This window comes from Cyanistes caeruleus, chromosome 2, assembly GCF_971803275.1.
Source record: "Cyanistes caeruleus chromosome 2, bCyaCae1.hap1.1, whole genome shotgun sequence".
In the NCBI taxonomy this organism is placed as follows: Eukaryota; Metazoa; Chordata; class Aves; order Passeriformes; family Paridae; genus Cyanistes; species Cyanistes caeruleus.
The window spans coordinates 93,109,368-93,134,370 of record NC_141702.1 but is presented as its reverse complement, the minus strand read 5'-3'; the positions used below and the strand labels follow the sequence as shown (position 1 = coordinate 93,134,370).

At 37.8% G+C, this 25,003-nt stretch overlaps 1 protein-coding gene across 4 annotated transcripts in view; it reads left to right on the top strand.

Moving 5' to 3' along the window:
- SOCS5 (suppressor of cytokine signaling 5) overlaps positions 1-24,799 on the top strand; it is a 37,095-nt gene extending 12,296 nt beyond the window's left edge. For 2 of the 4 annotated variants that reach the window (XM_086878378.1, XM_086878377.1), the window contains exons 2-3: positions 13,914-14,005; positions 17,088-24,799. In XM_086878378.1, the coding sequence (XP_086734504.1) occupies positions 17,100-18,707 (1,608 nt within the window). In that variant the 5' untranslated portion in view covers positions 13,914-14,005; positions 17,088-17,099 and the 3' untranslated portion in view covers positions 18,708-24,799. Of the gene's footprint in view, positions 1-11,754; positions 11,850-13,913; positions 14,006-17,087 lie in introns of all 4 variants that reach the window. The other 2 variants (XM_086878376.1, XM_086878375.1) reach the window with 2 other exon arrangements.
- The last annotated feature ends 204 nt before the right edge of the window (positions 24,800-25,003 follow it).

Sequence of the window (25,003 nt, the reverse complement as noted above, 5' to 3'; positions counted from 1 at the left end):
CTGATGAAGCTAATCAGATGGTAAAGTAGCTGTGATCCCATGAGATGCTGAGATGCTTGAACACAGGGAGAGATGAGAGCTGATGAAGACTCTTTGCCCCCAGGGAGAAAAGGAGAAAACCTCTGCTCCCAGAGATGATCACAGAAACAGATGAAGAGAACCTTTGCCTTTGAATAACTCATCCTTGAAATAATACCCTTCGAGTTCATGGCCCATGAACACACCTCGGGGTGGTGTGAAAATGAGAGGAAGGCATGATTGCAGATTTTCTTCCGGGTGGCTGCCAGTCATGGGAGTGAAAAGCCATGAGAAACTATTTTCTTGTGGAGAGCTCTCCATGGAATGACAAGAGAAAACTCCTCTCCCTACAGAGACGAATGAAAAGACTATTCTATAACCTGCTTTAACACCCCAGGTTTTGTCTCTATGTTGTCAAATTGGGAAAGGAAAAAGGTTTGGTGGGGGGAGAAAAGGTTTCTGGAGGTTTTTTTCTGGTTTCTTATTCTTGTAATTTTATTAATAAACTTTCTTTATTCCTTTTAAGTATTAAGCCTGTTTTGCCATTCTTCTAATCCACGTCTCACAACAAGAAATGAATAAATACCCTGGTGATTTTAGCTAGAGGTAAAACCACCACATTATTTGGTGCATTTGCCAGGAAACGAGAATTGGTGAATTTTTACTACTAGTGGGGTCTTATCTTGTCCTTATGGATTTTAGCTCTTGCTTACAGTAGGCCTAAAAGTCCTCTATTTTCAGTGTTAAGAGAATATTGTCTTTGCGTATGCTGATGTTGCTTCATTTTCTTGTTGCTCTCTTAGGATGGAGTATGCTATTGTATGAGATCAAGGCTGTTAAGTCTTGTAGTTGAATCTGTCTCTGAGGCTTGCAAAAATCACTCTGACTTACCTTCAGATTTTTTCTGGAGAAAACAAGATGGCATAGAGTGTTAATGTTACCTGATCTCAATAAGTAAACAAACAATTGGAATTTTTAGGAAGGAAAATATTATTATGTTTTATTTGTGTTTCCTGACTTCATCTTGTGTTGTCATTTCACTGAACCTGACATTGGTCATCACACGGAAAACTCTGGAGTGTGTCTAGCCACTCACCCAGGAGTTTGCAAAGTCAGAATGTACCATTTGAATAGTTTGATTTTGTTTCATTGACAAAGCATCCTATTTTGTTATGCAGCTGTAAACTTCTGTGTACAAAGAGCATTTCTGCTTAAATGAAAATGGAAGTTCACACAAGTTGTTCCCAGTGGTGTTCTGCCTTCATCTGTTTCTTCTATAGATAATGGGAAGTGTTGGAAAAATTTTAAGAGATGATATATTCATTCATTTATAAGTTTCCTGATCTCTGATCTTCTGGACCAAAATACTTTAGGGCTTTTCTTCAGCTTGAGTTTAATTTTGTTTAAAGCTTTTTGCCAAAATTCATTTGTTTTCAGAAACAGAACTAGAATAATTGTGCTACTTTTTAATGTCAGTATCTACTTTGAAATATTGTTGTGCACCTCTGAACTGGAACAACTACATTAAATTTGTCAGTGGGTAGCCTCTGGCTGAGCAATATGGTTATAATTTTACATGAAAATCTACCTAAACAGAGCCAATTCTCTTCTTGAAAATTTCTGATCTGGACATGGCAGTATTTTGTTTTGTTTGGGTTTTTGTGGGGTACCCTCAAGACTGCGTGCATTCTGTATGTTCAGCAGGATTTTTCTTTCAAGTACATTTTTGGGCTCAATAAGTTTTGCATAGCATGGGAGCCAGAATTGTCCCAAGTTAGAGGATTGAAGGGGGTCCTATGGCACAAAGCCAGCTGGGAAATCTCTGAGACAGCCCTGACAGGAGTCAGCTCCAGAATCATGCACTTGTTCCTTCTCCTTTCCTGTCCTATCAGCTCTGCAGTATTTCCAGACTCCTACCAACACTGGTATTTTGACTGTGACTTTGACTGTGTTAAGACTCAGAAGTTGAGGTATCCATACTAGGCTAAAGCTTGGCTTCTTCTGTATCTGAATACCTTTGTTACTTCTGAGCATAACAAGGATCTCACTCTTCACACTCGTGTAACTGTGGTTGTAGGGAGGGTGCTCAGTCACTTCCCGCAAGCAGGGTATATGCGTTTAGTCAGGAGTAATTGCTGTGACAGCCAAAAAAAGCTCAATATGATTCTTCAGAGACTTTCACAGATAAAAGATTACTGGGACAATGAATCTAAAGGTATTTTTCTTTAGGAGTTCCAAACTGGACCAAGTTTGTCTGAACTTTTCTAAGGATAGCAGAAGATACTCCACACAAAGGCTGCATTTCCTGAATTTATAAAACGAGGAGGTGGCTTTTTAAAGATGGCCAAAATGTAACTTTTTTGATGTTTTTCCTACGACTTAGACTTTGAAGAGCTATTTTAGGTAGCTACCCACCCTATGAAATTCTGACCAAATCAGAAAGCTGCAGAAAGCAATTGAATGTGTCTGATGATGTGAAGCATTAGGTGATAGTAGTAAATAATTTTTTAAAAAGGAAAAAGAAAAATAAATATTTTCAGAAGCATGTCCTTCTTATTGTGAAAAGACTTAGGGGCCACCAAGTAGACTGACTTTCTTTGCTATTTTTAAGGTGGCTAGTTTAAACTTTAGGAAAGATAGCCTTACCTGTTGACACAGTACAGCTGAAAGTTTATTTTTTTCAATGTATTTCCCCTGTAGCAAAATCTGTGTCAATTATGTATACGTTGCAGCTGTGTGTGGGAACTCTTCTCTGAGTTTCATTGCTGTGTTTTCTCTGAACCAGAAGCAGAGCCCAGCATGAACTTCTCAGGAAGTTGGTACCTGTTGGATTGGGTGTTTCTTTTCCGTGTTCGTTCAGTATAGGAACAAACAGATTTTGCTGAAATAATGTTCCAGTCTGACTGCTTATCAGAACTCTTATGAAGATAAATAATTTTTCTTCAAATCATGACAGATTTTAAGTTACCTACAAGTTAATTTTGTGTGTCTGTGTGCCACTTGTGCCTGTACTGTCAGAATTTTGTAACCTTGTGTACGGTCACATTAGGCAGTGTTCTGGGGTTCTCCCTCCCTCCCTCCCTCCCTCCCTCCCTCCCTCCCTCCCTCCCTCCCTCCCTCCCTCCCTCCCTCCCTCCCTCCCTCTCCCCCTCCCTCTCCCCCTCCCTCTCCCCACCTAAGTGGCAGACTCCTGCCAGTCTGTAGCAGAAGAGGTTGAGATCTCTGAACTTGCACAGCTGGTTTTAGTTATTTGGACCCTTCAACTTTATATAATGGTTTGAAGGGTGCTTGAACTGTGACTGATCATGAGTATCTTAAGCAAATGTCTTAGTGTTCATCTATTTTTGAATCTAGAATTTGGAATTCTCGTTATTGTGATCACCATGCATGTTTTTCTTCAGGAGTTCATGGCCACTGCATGACAGTAGCTAGATGTGGAAACTGCTGTGTCTCATAATGACATTTTTTTTTTATTTTTAACATCAAGAATCAAATTCCTTTTCATCATGGAGGATACTTACAGATCACTTCCTGAACAGGTTGTTCCAGTGCTCTTGATACGTTCCCGTGCTTTATAAAAAATAACAGAAAATGTCTGGTGTTTTAAGCAGCAGTTGAACCATCTTTTTTAAAAAATAAAGATGAATATTTCTTGTATTTCTATATTAATATTTTTCCTGTTACAGTGTTGCAGTTCTTGATCTTCTGAAGAGTACAGTGTTTTTCTACATGAGTGAAAATTCTTGAAGCTAAATTTTAGTTCTTGCCTTAAAATTAAGACTTTGATTTAATCTTTCATTTAATAAAACATGTTTCAGGTTATAAGGAGAATCTGGGTCAACATTAAGGAATAGGTTTCACAGAAATGGGTAAACCAGTATTAACAGCCCACTCACTGCTGCTGGTTGACATGGTTCTTTTCCCTTCATCTCTTTGCATGGGACTGGAGATTCTCCTGCCTTCATGCTATCACTTTTCTCTTCTGGTTTCTTTTTCCTCATTGAAGTGCTGTTTTTATGTCTTGTGCTTCCATCAGTTAGCTTATGGTGAAAATGGAGGTCAGATGAATGTTTGAACTAATGCAAAGGGATGGGAGAGAAGCAAGAATATCCCTTTTAATAGGTGCAAAACAGTGGCAGATTAGTTATCATGGACTATCACCCTTAGGGTGCCCTTTCCATGGCTAAATTCCGTTGATGAGAAACAACCTAGAAAGAACTGTACTCTTCAATAGTTGCCCTTTGACGAGTTTATCACTCAGTAATAATTGATTCAGGTTTGCTCAATTTTCCGTGGTGCTACAGACTCTTCCTGCATGAAATGCAGCCTCTGAAGCTATTACAGAATCCCACAATAGGTAATGTTAGAAGGAAGTGGATGTTAGTTAGTTAGAAGTGCAGTGGATGATCTGGTCCAACCTCACTGCTCAAGTAGGGTAAGCCATTCATACAACTGAGTCTCTGCATTCGTAGGGCAGAAAAGTATTACTGATTTTGTTAGTGTCATGCAGCTAGCAGTGGTGTTATAAAGATTCATTTTTCTACTCTGTTCCTTTGCTGCATCTTCTTGAAGTTCCTGCAGCTTGTAACTTATATTCATCCATATCAGACAGGAGCCCTTGATACCTAGCGGCTTTCCAACACTGAATAAGCTAGTGTGTGTAGGCACTCAAGTGATATTACACGTTAATGAGTTGTCTTTTTGCCTATTAATTAATAGGAATGTGTAAGATCCTGATGGAGAGATGGGGACTTCAGACAAGTCTTCTTTAAAATGCTGTTTATTCCATAGTTGGGGGTTGTGGGCTACATCTGCTGACTGTAGGCAAGCCATGTGTCCTGAAGCCCCCTTTAGTTGTGGTTATGATGCATTATATATTTTTCTTTGCTGAGCATCTTAATACGTAACAGCCAATCAGCATCACACACAATACCTTTACATTTACATATAACCTATCAAAAGTGCTAAAATTACCATACTGTGTTAGTGATTAACCAATCATCTGAGTTAGTAGTTACGTGTTAAATTTGAAACTTATTTTGCAGTGGAAAATTCTTCTTGCCATGGTAAAAAACATCTTTCTGTCTGCCTATGCTTTTTTACTTGGTAGAAAATATGCCTTGTTTGAAGACCATTTAACCTGTTGGACCTTAGCCATAAAACCTCCTTCCAACTTGACTAAACCTTTGTTCTAAACCTTCCAGCTCAACTAAACCTTTGTCCTCTCAGCTTTTCCAGCAACAACTGGCCCTAAAAACATCTTTTATATATCAAAGCTTTCTTTCATTTCTAGAGAACCTTCTGCTAAGCATTCATATCTGTAAAAATTTTCTGTTAAATTTTCATCCTTCCCAACAAGAATGCCCATTAGCTAGCCAGTGGATTAGTGACTCATGGCTAGGGTCTTGCTGCAACAATCCTTTAGTCATAACTGAACTGAGCTTTTGGATTGGATAGATGATTTCAAAACAGAAAGCATTTATGTATTTTATTTTCAGAACAATTTATAACCAAAGACATATATCTTTCTTAGAAAATTATCATCCTGTGGGGCTCACATAACATGCACAGGTGCTTCTTTTTTAGAATAAGCATTTCATTCAAGTAGTTTTTATTTAACTGATTGCTTTATGTAAAACCAAGAAGAAAAATGTAGCCACATATTGACAATCTTCCTATCCTGTTTCATCTTACTGTACAATGGACTCTAGCTCCTTGAAGATAAGATAGTGGTGTAATAATCTAGTTAGCAATCTAAGTTGTAATGGACTGAAGCAATTGATGCTTTAAAGAGGAAAGAACTGATTTTCTTACCAGTGATTGTTCACTCTCTGTAATGTATATCCTGTGCATATAGTCGTAGTCTTATATTTCTGACTATGTGAAGGGTTAGATATTATGACTCGAAGCTTCTATGGTGCGTCTTAATCCTGTGTTTTGAATCATGGGCATTCCTTGCATGGCACAAGGAAAATGTGGTGTGGGTGGGGGTTTTTTGTTTATTTGTCTTGGTTTGGTTTTGGGGTGGGGTTTTTTGGTTGGGTGTTTTTGTTTGGTTTGGTTTGTTGTTTTTTTAAAAAACTGAGTCATGAAGCTCATGAGTAGAGACGAAGAGATACTCTAGATTTACTCATTAGCAGTCTTTGAATACAGATGGAGAGCAGCTGTTGCAAAGGGCTGGATCTTTTGCTGTCAGGCAGAGAAACAATTTTTTTTTTGTTATTGCTGGAGCAGTAACTCTAGCACAGTAACTTAAAATCTCATTACCCTGAGGTTTGCTTTTCTTTAGATATTGGTAATGGATCATTGTCCTGGTACTGTGTAACATAATTAGCAGTTAAAGGAATGTTGCAGTTGTTCATATGGTGTGCCCAGGTAAGAGCACAGTGGCACACTCTGTGGCTCTTTGGGTGAGTTTGCTGTACTAACAGTGGGTTGACTATCAAATGGTTCCACTGCAATCTTTTGTTCTCCCAATCACCATCATTTGGCATTAGTGCTTATTGATTGAAGTGTCTTTCGTACTGATACTACAAGTACACTTCCAAATTTCCAGGGTTTTAAGATATGGAAACTTTTTGTTGCTCTGCATTGTTAGAATTCTTGACTAGCAAGCTAAAACGCATAAAATGTGAAACTTGCCAAGATATTGTCAATGTATTTTCTGAGCAATTTGCTTTGAAGATATTTAGTTCTGACTTTTTAATGTTTATACTTACACTATCTTGAACAGAAAAATTCTGATCTATATTGCTGTTATACATATTTTATATATATAATTTTTTGTGTGTGTTTATATATGAGTAGACAGACACTTGTTGGTTCAGTTATACAAACTCAGTTAAACTAAGGATTTTTTTTTTTTTTATCCCTTACTCCTAAGAAAGGTCTTCCTACCTCGGGGGCTGAACCTGCAAGGCTAATGCTTTAAGGTTTTTTATGGTGATTTTTAATCATGTGGAAAAACCAAGGGCAGAATTTCAGCTTCATGTTCACTGAAATCATAATTCTTAGCAGAAGTCAAAATATGTTTAAAGTCTTTTAACTTTTCTGGAAATGCCACTTAAAATTCCTCATGCATCTTACTTCTAGCTAGTTTCCAGAATGTTGGGGATTTTTTAAACCTTTTTTTTTAAGATTCTTTAAAGATACACTGTAATTTCCTATGTTCGTAAGTTTTCATCACACATGCTTTATGTGCTCAATGTACACAATATCCAGAGCAGTCTTAGTTTTGATTTTCTGGCGAATTAGTCCATAATTTTAAAGTTATATTAACACCTTTAAGTGAATTTTTGATGGCATTAGAAAAACAAAATTTCAGTTCCACTGCAATTTAGTGATAGTGTTGATATTGCAGCTGGCTGTGCTGCAGCAGAACCCTGCACACTAAGGCTTGGTTGGTGCTCAGTGGCAGAACTTGCAGGTACAGAACCACAAAGCACAGGTTTCCTTCAACTGGGAAGTTGCAGAGAAATGTTTCTGATAGCTGTAGCTGGGTATAGTCTAGGATAAAGTTGCCTGTGGATTACAGTGAAAACATGAAATATGCTAGACCTAGTAGCAGCCTTCCAGCTGCTTCTCCTTCTTTGCAGAGTTTATATTATTTTACCTTCCCCAGGCTGGGCCTGGGGAACCAGGTGCTTGCTGCCAATTAGTCTTGTCAAGAGGGCCCAGAGCTTCTCTTGACAAGCCTGACTGCTGACAGCAGCTGTGGGGGGTAGTCTTAGGCAGGATTTTAACTGTTTGCTTGCCAGATGCTTTGCAGATTAAAACCTCTGGTCTCATTCTGCAGTTATTCAAATAGGCTTCTATTTTATTAAAGTATATTCTATACAGAAGCTGATCAAAGATTTCCAGTGGTGCTGTAGTGATAGTTTACTTGCCAAACTTCTGGCAAGTTAGTCATTAAAGTTAGTCATTAGAGTTAAGTCATTATGAAGATCACTTTATAAGTTTATGTTACTAGAATGGTCCATCTCAGGCTACCTTCTACTTGCTGTAAAGCATAGATGTAGCTGGATAACAGCTTGGGCTGTTACTCTTCTCAGTTATTATGGTTTTAGAAAGTTTTGAACTTTTGGGTCCATTTCACTTAAATTTGAGAGAAGGACTGCTTTTTTTTTCCTTGCAAATTGCATGAATGACAGTAATACTTTTCCCTATGTGGTCATCATTGTAGATACATTGCTAGAGAAAGACAAGTACAACTTTGGTTTTATCAGTTGATAAGAAGTAGCAGGTAGTTAGTTTGTGTTGGAGAATATGATCTTTTGCTTGGTCAGGTTAAAAGGACACATAGGAAGTGCCTGGGTACATGAGAAAAGCTCTGTATACAGTGTACAGGAGGTGCCCGGAAGCTGAGGGGCGGCATGGGTACAGCGGTAAGGGAGAGGCATTAGACGGGCTGTGGAGGTTTTGAAAAATGTAGTGAGAAGAAAGGACTGTTAAATCAGTATAAATTGATCCCAGAACAGGAGGACTGTATTTGGAAAATAGGCCATTTGCAATTGAATGAAATGCTCTGTTTACAAAATACATTAAATTGGATGTTTTTACTGAGCAAATCAAAAATGTGAGATGTGATTTGGCTCATCTTTTCTGCTTTGCTTCCAATTTCCTTTCCTTTTAGTGAGGTACAGCTTCAGGTAAAAAAAGAAAAGGTGTGCTTTTTCTTAACTCAGATTTACATACAAATAACCATTAGATCACTCTATATCAATTTGAGACCTATTTATATTTTAGAACTTCTTAGAAGAGGATATGCTTCATTAGTGTTCTTAGAAGCAGAAAGAAATTCTTCTCTGCTAGGGGAGAGCTCCATAACTATTCTCAGAGTACTTATGGCAGATGTCGTCAAGAGGGCTCCTGTACTTAAATTGAACACTGACTGGAACCATTTATTCTGTCCACAGTTTTAACGAAGTATAGTGTCAGGTTCTGTGTGAGAAGAGTTAAACATAGGAGTATGGTAATCACTACTACACTAAGTCACCTAAAGTTCTCTTCCATGGCTGATACTTTACTTTGCTAACTTAATGTTCATTCTTTTGTTTTTTCAAATGTTACGGTGAAATTGAATTGCCTGCTTAGGGTGTACAAAGGTAGTTTAAAGGAAACTGCTTCCATTTAATGTTGCTTGTGTGGATTCACATGTTACAATGAGTGGCCATCATCAGGATACTGCCTAAATTGCTTGAAGGTTTCTTGACTTGGAATTAACGTGTGCCACAGTTTTGAATTTGCAGTTTCTAGCATAGAGATCTATGTGGAGTTATTGGTAAATGTGTACAGTGTTATTTCTGTTTTAATATCTGAAACTCACGTTTGCTCTGTAATTCCTACATAATTAGAACTACTAGCTTTGTTCGTGATAGTTGTGTTATTACCTACTAGACTTGTGTAAGTAGAGGGAAAGGAGTATTTAAAAAACAGTTGTCTCTCATTTTGGTCTAGTGCCATAACTTTCTGTTCATCTATTGATGGCTTGTCTGCTTCAGGGTTTTCAGATTTTCTGAACAACAAAGAATTGGATAGCAACTGTACAGTACATTTCAATCCAGGGTGAACACACATAATCCCAAAATTGTCCTTTTGGAACCCCAAAGCCTAGTAAGAGGCTTACAAGAATGTTCCACTGTTCAAGGTCTTGGAGCAGTATTTTTGAACTGAAGCTATCAATGTATAGCTGCTTGAGAAAAAACTGGCAGAACATCAGCAGTCCAAACTAAGACTGCTTTTTTCTCATTGCAAATCTGTACCAAGGAGTGGGAGGAGTTTGCTTCTTACTACAGCTTGGAACAATGGCAAAATATTATTTTACTTTGATTTGACAGTCTGCCAGTTTAAGTCCTTGAAACTTCCAGCTTTCCTTGTGGTTTAGCAGAATGCATCAAGCCTATTCAGCATTTTATTTTTGAAGTAAAAATTTTCAGTGGCTGAACTTTCAATGCAAGTGTTCAAAGGAGCATCTTAAGTAGAGTCCTTTGCAGCCAGAGCCACACAGCTGAGAACAGAGATTTCTCTTCACAGTAGCTGTCTAAGAACTTAACTTCAGCAGAACTAACCAGTGCTGTGGAAGGAAGCAGTGTTGCCCTGGCTGCTGCTGCTTCCTCCCTCCTTATCTGCTTCTCCCATGTGTTAACTTGAATGTTTGTACAGAAGTCATAACCAGATGGAGTAAATGATTGAGACTTTTTCTGAGAATTCATTTTAGTCTGGATCAGTTCCTTGAGCTGGTTGACTGAGCAGCCATATGGTGTACAGACCACCTCCTGCACCAGCACAGGTGGCCAGGAAGAGGCTGACACCATTTCTTTTGGTTGCAGTGCTGACTTAGGCCAATTTTGTTGTGTTGTTGGAATTGTAGCTCTGTATCCTTTACCTCTTTCCTGGCAGGTTTGAGTTTTGGTTTGGGGATTCAAACCTTTGTACTCATCTTCCTATGGAACTGCACTTCCAATTTATCAAATCCTAATATTTGAAAACCAGTAGTACTTTATCCTAATAAGGTTTTCATGAGCACTTGAGACACTTGGCCCCCTTACCTTTTCTAGTTAAAAGAATAGCAGCCACCTTTTCCTTCCAGGCCTCTTTGAGCTAACTCCAGTGAGCAGTTAGCTCAAAGAGTGATGCAGTGAGTACACATTTTTGTGTGTGTAGAAAAATGCATGGTTCCTCTTAAGCCAACGAAGTCCTTGTTTTTTAAGAAATGTTATCTCTAGTCTTACAGTAGTAATTAATTATTTCTGGAATTTCCAATTTCTGCATTGGATGGGAGGAAATTGCTTTGTAATCCTTAGTATTGCCCTTCCTTCCTCAAGTGGGTTACTTCAGATGTATAGGGTTTTGCCAGCCTTTACTCACTTTGACTGAATAAAGGTTGAGGAGCACTGACAGGCACAGCTCCCTCAGTCCATCCCCACAGCAGGAGTCTGCAGTGGGCATTTGGCAGCATGCAGGTAGGACAGTGACCTCTTCAGCAAGCATCCCTTAATGGAAGCAAATGTCTTTAATAAGAGTCTCTTGTCACTGCTAAGCAAATAATTTTAAGGAATGACACAAATAGAAGCAGTGTTTCCCTCCAGTCTTTTGCTTGTACCTCCATGGTCTGTGGGGGCATGCACCAGGGTCATGGAATGTGGTAGCTGGTTTGCCTGTGTTGGCTCCAGCTAACATTGAACTAAACAGTGTGCAGGGAGCAGAGAAACTGATTTCTCTCCCTCCCCTCTTTTCCTTCTCCTGTCAGGTTACTGGGTTTTTGACTTGTAAGAATTGTCTGGTTTTGTATTCCTTCAATGTTTTGACCTTGTTATCTTTCAGAGTTTTGAAGCTATCATCTTACAAAAATACAAGAAGTAAATTATCTTGTACGTTATTTTTTTTTTTTGAACCTGTTCTGTATCATACTTTGTGCAGTTTATCATCTTTGGTGAAGATGGTACATTGTTAGGAGTTAATACTTTGAATATAATCAACCATACTGAGTAATTTTAAAATTGGGTGAACTGTGAGAGTAGAACAAGTGTATTATCTTTTCAGACAGAGCACAGCCGTGACTTTGAACAGTGTTCCTATGAAATCACAGGCAGAAAGCCCTAGCTAGATCTTGTGACATTTCTGGAAAGAGTGGTCTGAGTTTTCACAGTAATCTGTTAATATGTGGTATTTTAGGATTACAAACAACTTTTAACTGTAGCTTTATCATATTGCTGAAAAATCTCTTTGTTGTTTCAGCAGTTAGTACTCGGAATACTTGAAGACTACACTCATGCAAGCTTCATGCCTTTGAAGGTCTCTAAATTTACTGCAAATGGAAATATAGCAGTAAGGTACTATGGCTTATGGCTTCTGTAATCCCTGTAGAGTGCTTATTATATGTTATTTTTAAGATCATTCATGCCAATTCAAAGTAGGTAGAAATTATTTTTAGTTGAAAAGAGATTGTGTTAAGAACATCGGTAGAACTTTTTATTTTTCTTAGAAAAATAATCGGGTTTTTTTCTTCTTAGAAAATCTACAAATGGTTGAATTCACTTTGTGGATTTTGATGGAATGAAATTGATTTCCTGTTTAGGCTAGAGTAACCACTGATTGTGCTTCTTTTTAAAACTGAGCTGGCTTTAGAACCAGTTCAGAAACAATTTTTATTTTGTCAAGCTTAGTGCTGCCACAAGAAATCTGTGAAATCACACATCTGTTGCACATTTATTTAAAGTAATTTAAAATCATTAGGTTGAATTTTAAATACTTTACCAGTGACTGAAGTTTTATTCTAATACAAGTCTGAGATGTTTAACTGAGACAATTTGCTCAAAGGAACTTTGACTTTAATGTTTTGCATTAGGGAAGGCTGGTTCCCAAAGAAACTACTTCCTCCTGGAGCCAACTGGCTGTTTGTCCAACAGGCCATGTCAGCTGGCTGGCAGTGGTGATAGGTGGTGCATTGTCTGATCATGTTTCTGAGCAGAACTGAGAAGAACATGGATATATAAACCTAGTACCATTAAGCATGACACTTCAGGATAAGCATCCATGGGTTTTTTGTATTTTTAATGAGTTAAAATGGTTAACATGCAGCCCCTTTGCCCAGTAAAGCAGCATTGCTGGTTTTGTTTGGAATAAAGATGAACTTTGACGGCTGAATGAGATGTTTCAAGTAAGGTTTTGTTTAAAGTTGGATAGTCCTTATTCTAGAAACTTTGCCTTGCATTTCCTCTGTTAAGGTTTTGCACTGAACCAATTATAATACGTTTGACTTGTGTTTGTAGGCTTGTTAGGAACATAATTCAGAACAAAAGAAATGAGAGTAAATGTTACAGTTGCAAAAGAACTGTACTTATGCCTTGATCTTTGGTTTAAATACTTTGTACTTGTCACTCTGTTGCTCTCTGAAAAAGTTACTTTTATGGCATCTCAATAGCAACAGTGTGGCCTAACTTTAAAAATGTTTCAGCAATTTTAGTGCTTCCAGAGGGGAATGGAAACTAGTAAAACTTGGACTTTTCTGCCATTGCTCTGGAAAACCTAGGAAAAAACCTAGGAATATTAACTTTGAATATCCACCAGTGATTGCTTAACCCTGTAGATTTTCATTGAAGTACATGTGCATCACATTTCAGTATTTTTCTTACTGCTTTCCTGGGCTTGGATCTAGTATGGAGATGCAAATTATTCTCCTCTGTTCTGTTACTGTTAGATTTCTGACAGCGGTGGGAGCACATTAAATCCCTCAACTCCTCTTGGATTTCTGAAAAACAATGATGATTATTTTAGGGAAGTGCTGACCTACTCTTTTAATAAAGAACTTGTCTTGTATTCCACTTTCCCATTTTTAGAATCATGGTTCATATTGCTCTTGCTTCACAATCATATAACATCCTTGTAGAGAGTACAGCAGTTGCTTACCTGGAAAAGTAATATTAGAAAAGTGTGTATTTTTAGCTGCCTTTTGATGTGATGTAGCAGCTGGAAACAAGGAGGAGGGACAGCATATGGTGATCTGACAGCACTACCAGCCACAACCTGGGAACCACTGTTTTGGACTTGAGACCAAAATGTGGGGAAACCATTTCATAGGCTTGATTATGTGCATTGTGCCTGGCACTTCAATGATCCACAGACTGTGGCTTTGCTCTTGGTTGTCAAAACTCTTATTTCAGAGTCCTCCCCATGACTGTACTCGACAAATGTTGTTAATGCATAAAAGAAAAGCAAGTTCTGTGAAGCTGTTTGTTTGTTAATATGCACTAAAAATATATAAAAAGCAGGCAGTTCCATGGACACATTTCAGAAATAAATAGTAAAATATTCCTTTTACATAAGTGACTAATGGTAAATGTCTAAATGAAAAGATATTCTAACTATGAACAAAATTTCTGCTTTTGCCTTTGTAGTAATCATGTCCACAAGTCAAAGAAGGAATCTAGCAAGTTCAAATTGAGGTATATTCTCAAGACAAGACACAGTGACTCATTTGCTTTTCTGGGTAAGAAAGGTATCTTTATTCTCTTGAGTGTGACAAAAAGTAGTTAACCTTTTAAATTTAACTTTTGAAAAGTACAGTCTGTCAAGCCAATATGCTGGGGGGTTGTGGGTGGAATGTTTTGTTGATTTTTATTTGTTCTTGAAGTTTTTTGGGCATGTTTAGAGAACTTTGCACCCGTCTAACAGTCTTAAGATATTTTAGACTAGTAGCGCAGAGGAAGAGCAATAAAGAGCAGTTTCAGAATAAAAGACACCACTGAATAGCATATGATTGGTTAGAAGAGTAATTCTAAGTTCATTGTCACAAAAATGTGTACATTTTCTAACCTGACTTGCAAAGGGAGTAGAGTTTATATAGTATCTTGTTCTTTTCTCTTCCCAAAAATCTTGAACAGCTCTCTGACTAGGAAGCGAATAAAAAACTTAAAACTTGAGACAAAAGTATAGAAGTCAACCTTATATATATATATATATAGTGTTGACAGGCTGGCAGCCAGCAAACATGTGCTCCCTCATAGTCAGCATGGATATTCTGAGATACCACAAACAGCTATGATCATTGCAATGACATGATAGGTGTTGTTGGATGCTTCCTGCAAATCTGTATGTGGTCTGACTTTAGTAGTTGATCCCAGCTTGATCCAGACAAACCAGAAAGAAAAACAATTTTTGGATTTTTTATTTTAATCAGGAAGACATTCTTTGCTCATCTCCTTACAGTCTTTATGTATACTTGGAACTTTATTTATACATGGAACTTATGTATACATGTGGCATCTTCTGTGTGTAACATTGGTCTGTGTCTCCCTCCTTAATAACCATGTGGGTGCTGTGCAGATTGCCCTTAGCACTGTGTTGTAAGTAACTTGTACCAGTAACCATCAGAGACTGAAGGCCTGATTTCCCCCTTCTCCGCAGCTCCCTTATTCACACTCAATTCTTAAGGTCTTATTTAGTGCAGTGGATACCTGGCTTGCAGGGTTTGCTGGATCATCTGACGACAGAATGAGAAAGAAAGCTTTTGTTTTTTGTTCCTATCAAAGTCAGGTGTTATACATTCATTGTGTTTCATGTTTCTCGTGTGAGCTGACTCTTCCCCAGTCTCAGTGGATTCTGGTATAAAGTCATAGGCTTACAACAATGCTCCTGTTACAACGACTTGCATGTTCTGGATGAACAGAGTATCGCCTGCTTGTTTATCATCCACTTCTTGTCATGAGCCCCCATCCATTCAGTTACCGCTTCAGATTCCTCTCCAGTTAGGAACAGAAAACAAGTGCAGCAACGGAGGAGTGTTGCTGCACAATAATATGTTTCCAAAGAATAGAACAGTTTCCACAGAGAATTAAATTAGATAAGATGACTGTCCTGGGGTGACTATGATTCTTGTATCCCCAGTCACCTTGTTTATGTTGCATATTAAGTTCTGCACCTTTAAGACTGGCTCTGAGAGCGAAGGGGGGAAGAAGAAGCGTGCAGTTTGTGTTGAGGGAAAACACTCGCTGCCCCGCATCCTGCTCCTGGACTGTGGTGTCTGCAGCATGGACAGACAGCGGGACAGAGCTCTCCTTTGCTTTTAGTTAGGTTTTAGCTAGCTGAGGCAGAGAAGTTTCCCTGGACTTGGATCTGTTCAAACCTACTGGACTGAAAACCCAGACAATCCCCAGGAGCTCACACCTGTGGCCCACCAGGGCCTGGGCCTTGGCACTTTCCAGCCCTGAAGGGACTGATAAGAACCTGAGCGAGCTGAGCTACACCACATGAAAAGGACTTTTTCCTGGACTTTCTGTCTCATCGAACAGCGAGAGGTTTTGTTTAGTATTACTCAATTTATGTTAAATAAACAGTTTTTTTCCACTTTTCTCCAAGGAAATCTTCTCCCGAACCAGTTGAGGGAGGGGCCTCTTGAATTTGTTTCCTGGAGGGACCCCATTTGGTGGTTCTCTCCCAAATTTTCCCTAAATCAGGACAATGACATATTTTAGTCTTTTAAGTTTAGCACTTTTCTCAGAACTTAATTAGATCTAATTTAGCTTGGCATTGCCTGACTTTTTTTAGTACAGAATTAGCCTGTTTCCCTGTGTCCTAGGGCTAATTTTGGCAGTCTTGTTCCAATTATCAAACTTGGCTTCTAAAGATGTAATTTCAGAATACACACTGCTAATGTTTTTATCTTTTTACTGTATCTTCATGATTCACTGTCATTGTGTTTGTCATCTGTGTATCTCCACTGTCATCTCTGGAACTGCTTTCTTTTTAAGTGTTCTTACTAAAGATAGGAAGGCTCCTTGGGCTTTTTCGTTCTTTTATATCTCACGTAATAAAGCCAGACCATTGGCTGGTGGGGTTTTTTTTGGCTGTTTCATATGGCTTATGCTAATGTATCAGAGACTTTATAATTCTAAAATTGGCTTTTAGTGATTGTCTCATCTAATAACGATGAATGGTTTTTTTCCCCCTAAACTTCTATTTTTGTGCTAATTCTTTTAATCTTGCAAAGCTATATATTGGAATTTATGTGGTCTGCAGCTGGAGCTTTTGCTGTTACATGGTGTATCTGGACATTTGCAGCATACTTGTTGGATTTTACTAACTGCTCTCGTAGTTTGGAGTGACTTGGACAGTTCTTATTCAGGATTTGTTTTATTGCTGCTTATTGGAAGCTTATCAGGGAGTCATACTTAACATATGATTTAAAAATTCTTCCTAAAATGAAGAATTTTAGACTGTGTATTTCCTATTCCTCAAATACAACTATGCAGACCTGCCTACATGCCTACAGAAAAATAGGAGGGCCTACTTGTAAATTAAATGTTTGTAGTTTCTTAAACACTTTATTTGTGGTGATTTTTCTAAATATTCATTTAGAAAATATTCAAAAATATGGATGTTTTTCTAAATATTAAAATGGTGTTATATATCTTGCTTCCACATAACCCTAGAAAGACTAGGGCATTTTTTAAAACATATTGCATTCAGTTAATAATAGTCATCTTGGGTCTGTAACTTAATTGGTAACTGAAGATGTATCCTCATGTTTTAAAACTATATTTTTATTTTAATATTTCTTCTCTTGAATTTAGATAACATAATCCATGGATAAAGTGGGAAAGATGTGGAACAATTTCAAATACAGGTGCCAGAATCTCTTTAGTCATGAGGGTGGAAGCCAAAATGAGAGTATAGTTGTGAACTCCAGTAATTGCTCATCTGATAAAGACAAAGCCATCCAGATAACTGACTTGACTCAACAACCCAGCAGCCCTTTGAGAGAAAACATTGCTTTGCAATTAGGCTTAAGTCCTTCAAAGAATTCAGCAAGGCGGAACCAAAACTGTGTCACAGAAATTCCTCAGATTGTTGAAATAAGCATTGAGAAAGAGAATGACTCATGTGTCACCACAGGGGCCAGGCTTGCTCGAAGGGACTCTTATTCTCGGCATGCTCCTTGGGGTGGGAAGAAGAAGCATTCCTGCTCTACCAAAACACAGAGCTCCCTGGATACTGAGAAAAGATTTGGTAGAGCACGAAGTGGTTTGCAGAGGAGGGAGAGAAGGTATGGGGTGAGCTCAGTCCATGACATGGATGCAGTATCCAGCAGGACAGTAGGTAGCCGTTCTCTGCGACAGCGTCTCCAAGATACTGTTGGGCTGTGTTTTCCCATGAGAACTTACAGCAAACAGACCAAGCCTCTGTTTTCTAACAAAAGAAAGATCCATCTCTCTGAACTAATGCTTGAGAAATGCCCTTTCCCTGCAGGCTCAGATCTGGCCCAAAAGTGGCATCTGATTAAACAACACACAGCGCCTGTGAGCCCTCATTCAACTTTCTTTGACACGTTTGATCCTTCCTTGGTTTCCACAGAAGATGAAGAAGACAGGCTCAGAGAGAGACGTAGACTTAGTATTGAAGAAGGGGTTGATCCCCCTCCCAATGCCCAAATACACACTTTCGAAGCTACAGCACAGGTAAATCCATTGTATAAACTGGGACCAAAGTTAGCCCCTGGTATGACTGAGCTGACTGGGGACAAAACCATAACACCTCCAGGGAACTGTGACTCCGAAGAGGACACAACGACGCTTTGCCTGCAGTCGCGCCGACAGAAGCAGCGTCAGATGTCAGGAGAGAACCACAGCCATATCAGCAGGCAGGGGGCTTGGAAAGTGCATACTCAGATCGATTACATCCACTGCCTCGTGCCAGACTTGCTCCAAATCACAGGTAACCCATGTTACTGGGGCGTCATGGACCGCTACGAAGCAGAAGCACTTCTGGAGGGTAAACCCGAAGGCACTTTTTTGCTCAGGGATTCTGCACAGGAGGACTACCTCTTCTCGGTGAGCTTCCGCCGCTACAATCGCTCACTGCACGCACGCATTGAGCAGTGGAACCACAACTTCAGCTTTGATGCCCATGACCCCTGTGTGTTCCACTCCTCCACTGTTACGGGGCTTCTGGAACACTACAAGGACCCCAGCTCTTGCATGTTCTTTGAACCATTGCTTACTGTATCTCTGAATAGGACCTTTCCCTTTAGTCTGCAGTATATCTGTCGGGCAGTAATCTGCAGGTGCACTACGTATGATGGAATTGATGACCTTCCTCTACCCTCAATGTTGCAAGACTTTCTAAAGGAGTATCACTATAAACAAAAAGTCAGGGTGCGATGGCTGGAGCGGGAACCTATAAAAACAAAGTAAATGAAAATCAAAATAAGCTTCTGGAACATGCTTTTTTTTGTGTATTACAGTTTAACTGCAGCAAGTGCACCGACAACGTCTAGCTTTTCTGCAATATCTTATTTAAGCTGAGTGTTAGTATCCTGTCAGATGCTGCCTGCTGTTAATCAAACTAAGTTGTGATGCCTCTTGGAAACAATGAGCAGACAATTCTGCACGTTTTTCATTAAGGCCTAATGAAAATATTTTTGCTAATTTCTAAATAATTTGTTTCCCTTTTATAGCTGTAGTAATTGGATGAAGAAACTATGAGGCATTTCCCATGAGGCATTCATGTAATGCTGTTAAAGAAAGGCTTTATTGGAGGGGCATTTTTGCTAATATTTGAAGTGTTTTTTTAAAATTCTCTTCTTGAAAACTTTACTCAGAGCAATAATTTAGCTCACAAAAAAGTTTCCAGATATTAGTGAATATTTTCATGTAATGAAGAGCAGTTCATTAGAAGCAGTCCATTAAGAGTTAATGGTGCTTTGATGCTAACAGATGAATCGTGCTTTTCACAGTGTATAAGGTTTCCTAATCATTAAGACTTGAATATGCCTGCTCAGTACTGTAATTGTGTTACAAACACTTGGAGATTTAAGTGGCATTGTTAGCAAAAGTAATACTGTCTCAGACAGTTAAAAATACCTTCCAGTGTGAATTGCTGCTTCTGTGACAGGACACAGAATTAGATTACTGCTGTGAAACACAAGGTTGTGGGTTTTTTCCAAAACAGACTTTTGGTGGCCTGACTGCTAGTAAGTTACAATGGAAGGTAATAGTGGCAAGAAAAAAATGTTTAATTATTTAAAGTTGTCTGATATTTTTATGGAGAACATGACAAGTGGTTGAATTATTATAATCAGAGTATAATCTGACATATCTGAAACAAATGTCAGGTTTCAAGGGTACTGGTACACTTTATTTGTAAATATCTTTCCATCTGCGCTTTTAAAAATGTTTTAAAGTAATATGCACTGATGATAGTTTCAACAGATTACTTAGAAACAAGATTCTAACTTCTGTTTGCTTATTTAATTGGAGACGGAACTTAAAGGAGTTCTGTCTTAGATATTTTGCACTAAAATTTTGTTGGAATGCCCTGACCCCTGTTTAATGTTTTTGTACCAATTCCGAGTGCTCCCTAGTTTCTTTACCAGCTGCTACAGTATTTTATTTCTTACTTCTCTATGGCAGTGACCTGTGCGAGGTAGGAAACATTTTGGCTGCAAGTACAATAAACGTTATTCTTGTATGCTACACTAACCTTTCTATTGATGTATTTTTCTGCTTGCTGTGCCTTGTTCTGGCTTTTTGTGCTAATAAAGTACAGTATGTTCAGTGTTATACTTGTATATCTGCTCTGTTTTTATATATTCATGTAACTTGTAGCAGTTAAATGAATTTTTAATAGGCTTTTCTTAGCATTTAGGATAGGTAATGCACAAGTACTGTGCAGCTGAATACTAGTTGGTCAGCACACCATATTCCTGGTTTTTGTTACAGTAACTTGACAGTGTACACCACTGTATAACGTTTCTGTAGTCACTGCAAGGTAATGGACTTGTCTGCAGGCATAGAGCATTTTACAGGTTTTTGTAATGCAAAGGATAAATGTTAAGCAAAAAGTGTTCTAAAACATTATTGATCCCCTGTAACGGTTGCTGAAGGTGTTTCAGCTTGTTATATAAGTAACTGCTAAGGTTGGTATTTTGATACTCCCCACTGAGGAATGCTCATTCCTTTAAATTGACAGTACAGCAGTGGCATTTGTTCACTTTTAGGCTATTTTAATAAATACTTGTACACACAAGCTGGTCAAATGTCCTGTTTTTACCAAAGAATACTGTCAATTTATGTTGGGGTATTTTTTTAGTTTAAAAAAACCACAAAAACTCAAGAGTGGAGAGGTGCAATTTTTGTTCTATCAAATATTTATCCCAAGCTATGATAAACCAAAGTATTTGACAACTTCATCTGAACCTAAGTAATATATACGTTTATGTTGGCAGAGCCTAAAAGTTTTACATCAATGGTGTCGTCATTATTCCTGAACTCACAATGCACCTGAAGAGGAATGATTTAAATAATTTTGTAATGACTGGAACAGCACTACATAAAAGCTTATATTATGAGGGGTTAATCTGAAGCACCAAGAAAGCACTTTAAAACATGTGTTTATATGCTTGTGGAAAGTTTGTGATCCCGTTATGCATTCTTTGTAGTAGATTATCTTCTTTCATGTGTTAAAAGACTTCAATTGTTAAAATGGAACTTTGTTTAAAATATGTAAATACTAAGTTTGTGTACAACTGTGCTAATGGTCTCTTAAGTTTTGAATTGTGTGTGTGTCATTGGATATGCAATTCTTGATTTAAAATCTGCTCTAAGCATAAAAAGAGGAAAAAGTCACCAGCATGAAATTGCACCTAAGTGTACCTTCACTGTGTCGTTCTCACTGTTCCCTCAGTTGAATCTGAATGCCAGATGAGTTTACTTAAATTCTTGCTTTTAATATTACTGTCATACAGTCAGCCTGCAACCAAGCATTGTCCTGGTGTAGGGACCTGTTTTCATTTACACCTGTTGCAGTTGCTTGTCATGAATTAGCTGTGACATTGTCAATGTGGTCAGGAATACACATTCATCTGATTTTTAATCATGTGATGGAATCTTTGGGGAAAAAAAAAATAAATAAAAACCCCAAACTCTTCTCTCAGAAAGTTTGCTCTTGCGTTTGTATAAATAATCTTTATGGAGAGATCCGCTCCCCTAAAACACACAAAAAAGGAATGGTCTATTTCTCTACAACTTTTTTAAAGCTTTGCTTCACTGAAATATACAGAATAATTTGCTAGTGTGGTTATGCTAGAATGAATCGCTTTTTAAATTTTGGTGGACTTGAGTGTTGACTATTCCATTTGCAGTGTATTTCTTAATGAATACATTTTCAGTTCTAAAGGCATTTTAATGCTAGTAGCTGGAGAATGCAAGTAGTTGATTTATCATTTATGTCTGTCATTCTGGTTTCATTTAGAAAATCTTAAACGTGTCTTAAAGAGGTACACAAACCACAGCTTTATCTTTTTTAATTTAACAGTAGGATTCAATGTAAAAAGGTACACTTGTATTATTCCAGTCTAACCAAATCATGTAATTTGGTTACATGACAGATGAGTTTTTGAGCCTCAGTCTTGTCAAGTTTTTTGAGGTGATTCTTGTTTATGCAGAAAGAGCTATAGAAAGGACTTACCCCATAGGAGGGTTTTGTGTATAAAAGATATTTTATATCCCTGTGGAATCTGAGAAAGGAAAATACAGTATATTTTGAGTATACAGGTGGGTCTATGAGTTTAGGATTTTTTATCAGTTTTATCAGGTCTATGGTATTTATCAGTTTTAATTGCATAACTCTTGAAAATACTTGTAAGGCAGGTAGACACTTGTATAGGTAATTTACTTGTCAGAATGGAACTTCTGAAGAAAATAAGTTAAAAATTAATGTTTTGCATTTATGTACTTATATGTGCATTTGAAGACTTGCTGCTTACAAAATGATAGTCCTTATCAGAAGCACAGAGTTGTGAAAAAATGTGTCTATCTGTAGTGTTTGACAATGTGAAGTCAAGCCTTATAGATATCACTCAAATCCTTAAGTCCATATTTAACTTTAAGGTTCTGCACTATTTAGAAACACGCAAAGATTCTGAATTTCTGTGATAAAAATCCTGTTTGCTCCAATCTCCATGTATAAGCCAAAATATTTGCAAAATGCCTTAAAGCTTTTCTCTGCTGCAGAATTAAATGTAAGACAGAAGTTATCATGGTCAGAAGTTGCTGAGTACCAGAGAGATGTATCTGCAGGCATCACAGTTATTTTTTTTTCCAAAATTATCGTGAAAGACTATTTAATGGAAAAATATGAACTGAATCTTAGTTGATTCTTTCTAAAAAAGCATTTCTCCATGCAAGACATTTAAAACTCGTATATAATATTATGAAAGTGCTTTTTGAGCCTCATTTTGTGAAAGTTCTGTTTTGAAGTGAGCACGTATGTGCCAAACCTTAATCTGCCAGTATCTGGCACATGTATATTTATATGTTAATAAGATGCTTCAAAGCATGTTTACATTCATGGTCTTTTTTGAAGGTACTGAAATATGGTGAACATTAATATATTGGAATTCTAAAAATCCTCTCTGTTTTCTCTCTGTGTATGGCATGGTTTGCAATTAGAAGGACTATTTTATTTGGATCTTCACCTGCACTTACATATTATGTCCAGTTGATTGGTATGTTTTTTCCTGCTGTTGTCACACTTACGTAAACAGTTGTCTCTGGACTGTGACCAAAGGAGATTTTTCCTACCTGTTATTTTTAAATAGAAATCAAATCAGTTGCTTTTAAATTATTAATTCCTATGGAGTGTGGTGTAACACTGCTAATTGCTCTCCCTTTTTGCAGTATTGATGTACAGAGAATCATTTAGCTTGACCATGAGTTGTATCTCCTGAATGTAGTTGACTGTAAATGTCTGAATTTTAAGTATTTTTTTAACTGAAAATCCTCCTGATGAGGGCTTTGAAAAGAAAAAGGTTTGATGTTTTTATGTCAAGATACATAGAATGAATGTTTAGCAATGAGATGAGAATCTCCTAAAGATACTTTTTAGAAATCTTTCCCTGTCACTGTCTTAAATCATGACTCTTTAAAAAAGAAAAAACAAAATCCCAACAATCTCTTGATGACTTAAACCTTACAATCATTTAAAAACTGAAAAGAAATCTGGTGCTTTTACTTAATTTACTCACATGTTGCCAGACTGATTTAAGAATAGTTGTTTCAAGAAGCAAATTAAATCTGTTATTTCAATGAAGCATTGCCGTTTATGATTTTATAAAATATTCCATTAAAAAAAATTGTCTACCAACAGGATGTTAACCTGATACTGTATTTGTTGTTATCAGGGTAACTATTGTGTGTATGCTTTTTGAGCTGAGTAAGTGTTCACTTTGTAAATTTGCATTAAGGCCACAGCTGTTACCAGCAAGGTTCCCTAGGGCCAATGAATTTATGAGCTGAAGCTCCTGGTGCTTGACCCCTTTTTGTCTAGGAAAAGAAGTGTATGACTGTGTGATAACAGGCGGTGTTACAAATTTCCATGTTAAGCACACAGCTACGCTGACAAGCAGAAACTTATCTGAACTTGCTTGTCTGGAGTAAAACAACCTCTCTGCCTTCTCAGCAGGAGCTGTAACTTGGTGGCACGTTTGCAGAGAGGAATCAGAAATAGGTTTTACTCTTCCCTGGGCAGATGTTAAACTGAACATGGGGCGTGTGCTTCCTTTGTGATAGGGTATCTGAACTCCTTAGAGCCCTGAGAATTTTAATAGTGTTTGGAAGATGCAGAAGCACTTGGTTGCTTTGTCACTTCTTGCTTTTGTTGTAGTTTTGCAAAAGCTTGAAGAGATATATTTATTAAAATTGAATCTATGTAGTTACCAACTGTATAAGCACTACTTTGTAATTTCTTTACAGAGATATCAAATTCCTACACAATTATATTTAAACTGTTTTGGGAAAATGAATAATGACACTGTAGGCACAAATTAATTCAGATTGCACTATAAACTCTCTTACCAGAAGCCTTCATTCTTTACAAAGAACTATGCGATCCCTACACAGAAACTGTAGCTTTGGTGGTGCGCTATTTGATAGATGTCCAAAAAAGCGGCATCCAGACGGTCCCTGGACCTTTTCTGACATTCCAGTTGAAGGAGCCTGGCAGGCCTGCTGGGCACTCGAGGAGTTGGCTGGCAAGCACACCATGCCAAGTGTCATCTAATGCCAGCACCTTGTGTAACTGCTGGTTTAGGTTGCCCCAGCTTAGATGTTTTTTAAGGCACTGCAGCTTAAATGTTTCTCCACCCTGCCTAATTTGTCTTCATTATATGGTTGCCAAACTGTCTTGCATCTTAATGGAGTAAGAAAATTCATGTGATTTATGGCTATCCAACCAGTGTATTAAGTAATAGATGGCTCTGTCTTAATAAACGGGGTATAAACTGCCATATTGTTTTCTTTTTATATTTGTTTGGGAGCAAAAAGTTGTGGGTTTAATGAGTTTATTTTAAGTCCATACTATAAATGCATAGTTTTACAAATATTTAGTTGCACATGTCAAGAAAGATAAGTAGTTAATCAGTAACCCAGAGTCCTTTTCTGTTTCGTCTAAAATACTTGAGCAAAGAGATCCTCAGACTGATAGTTTTTGT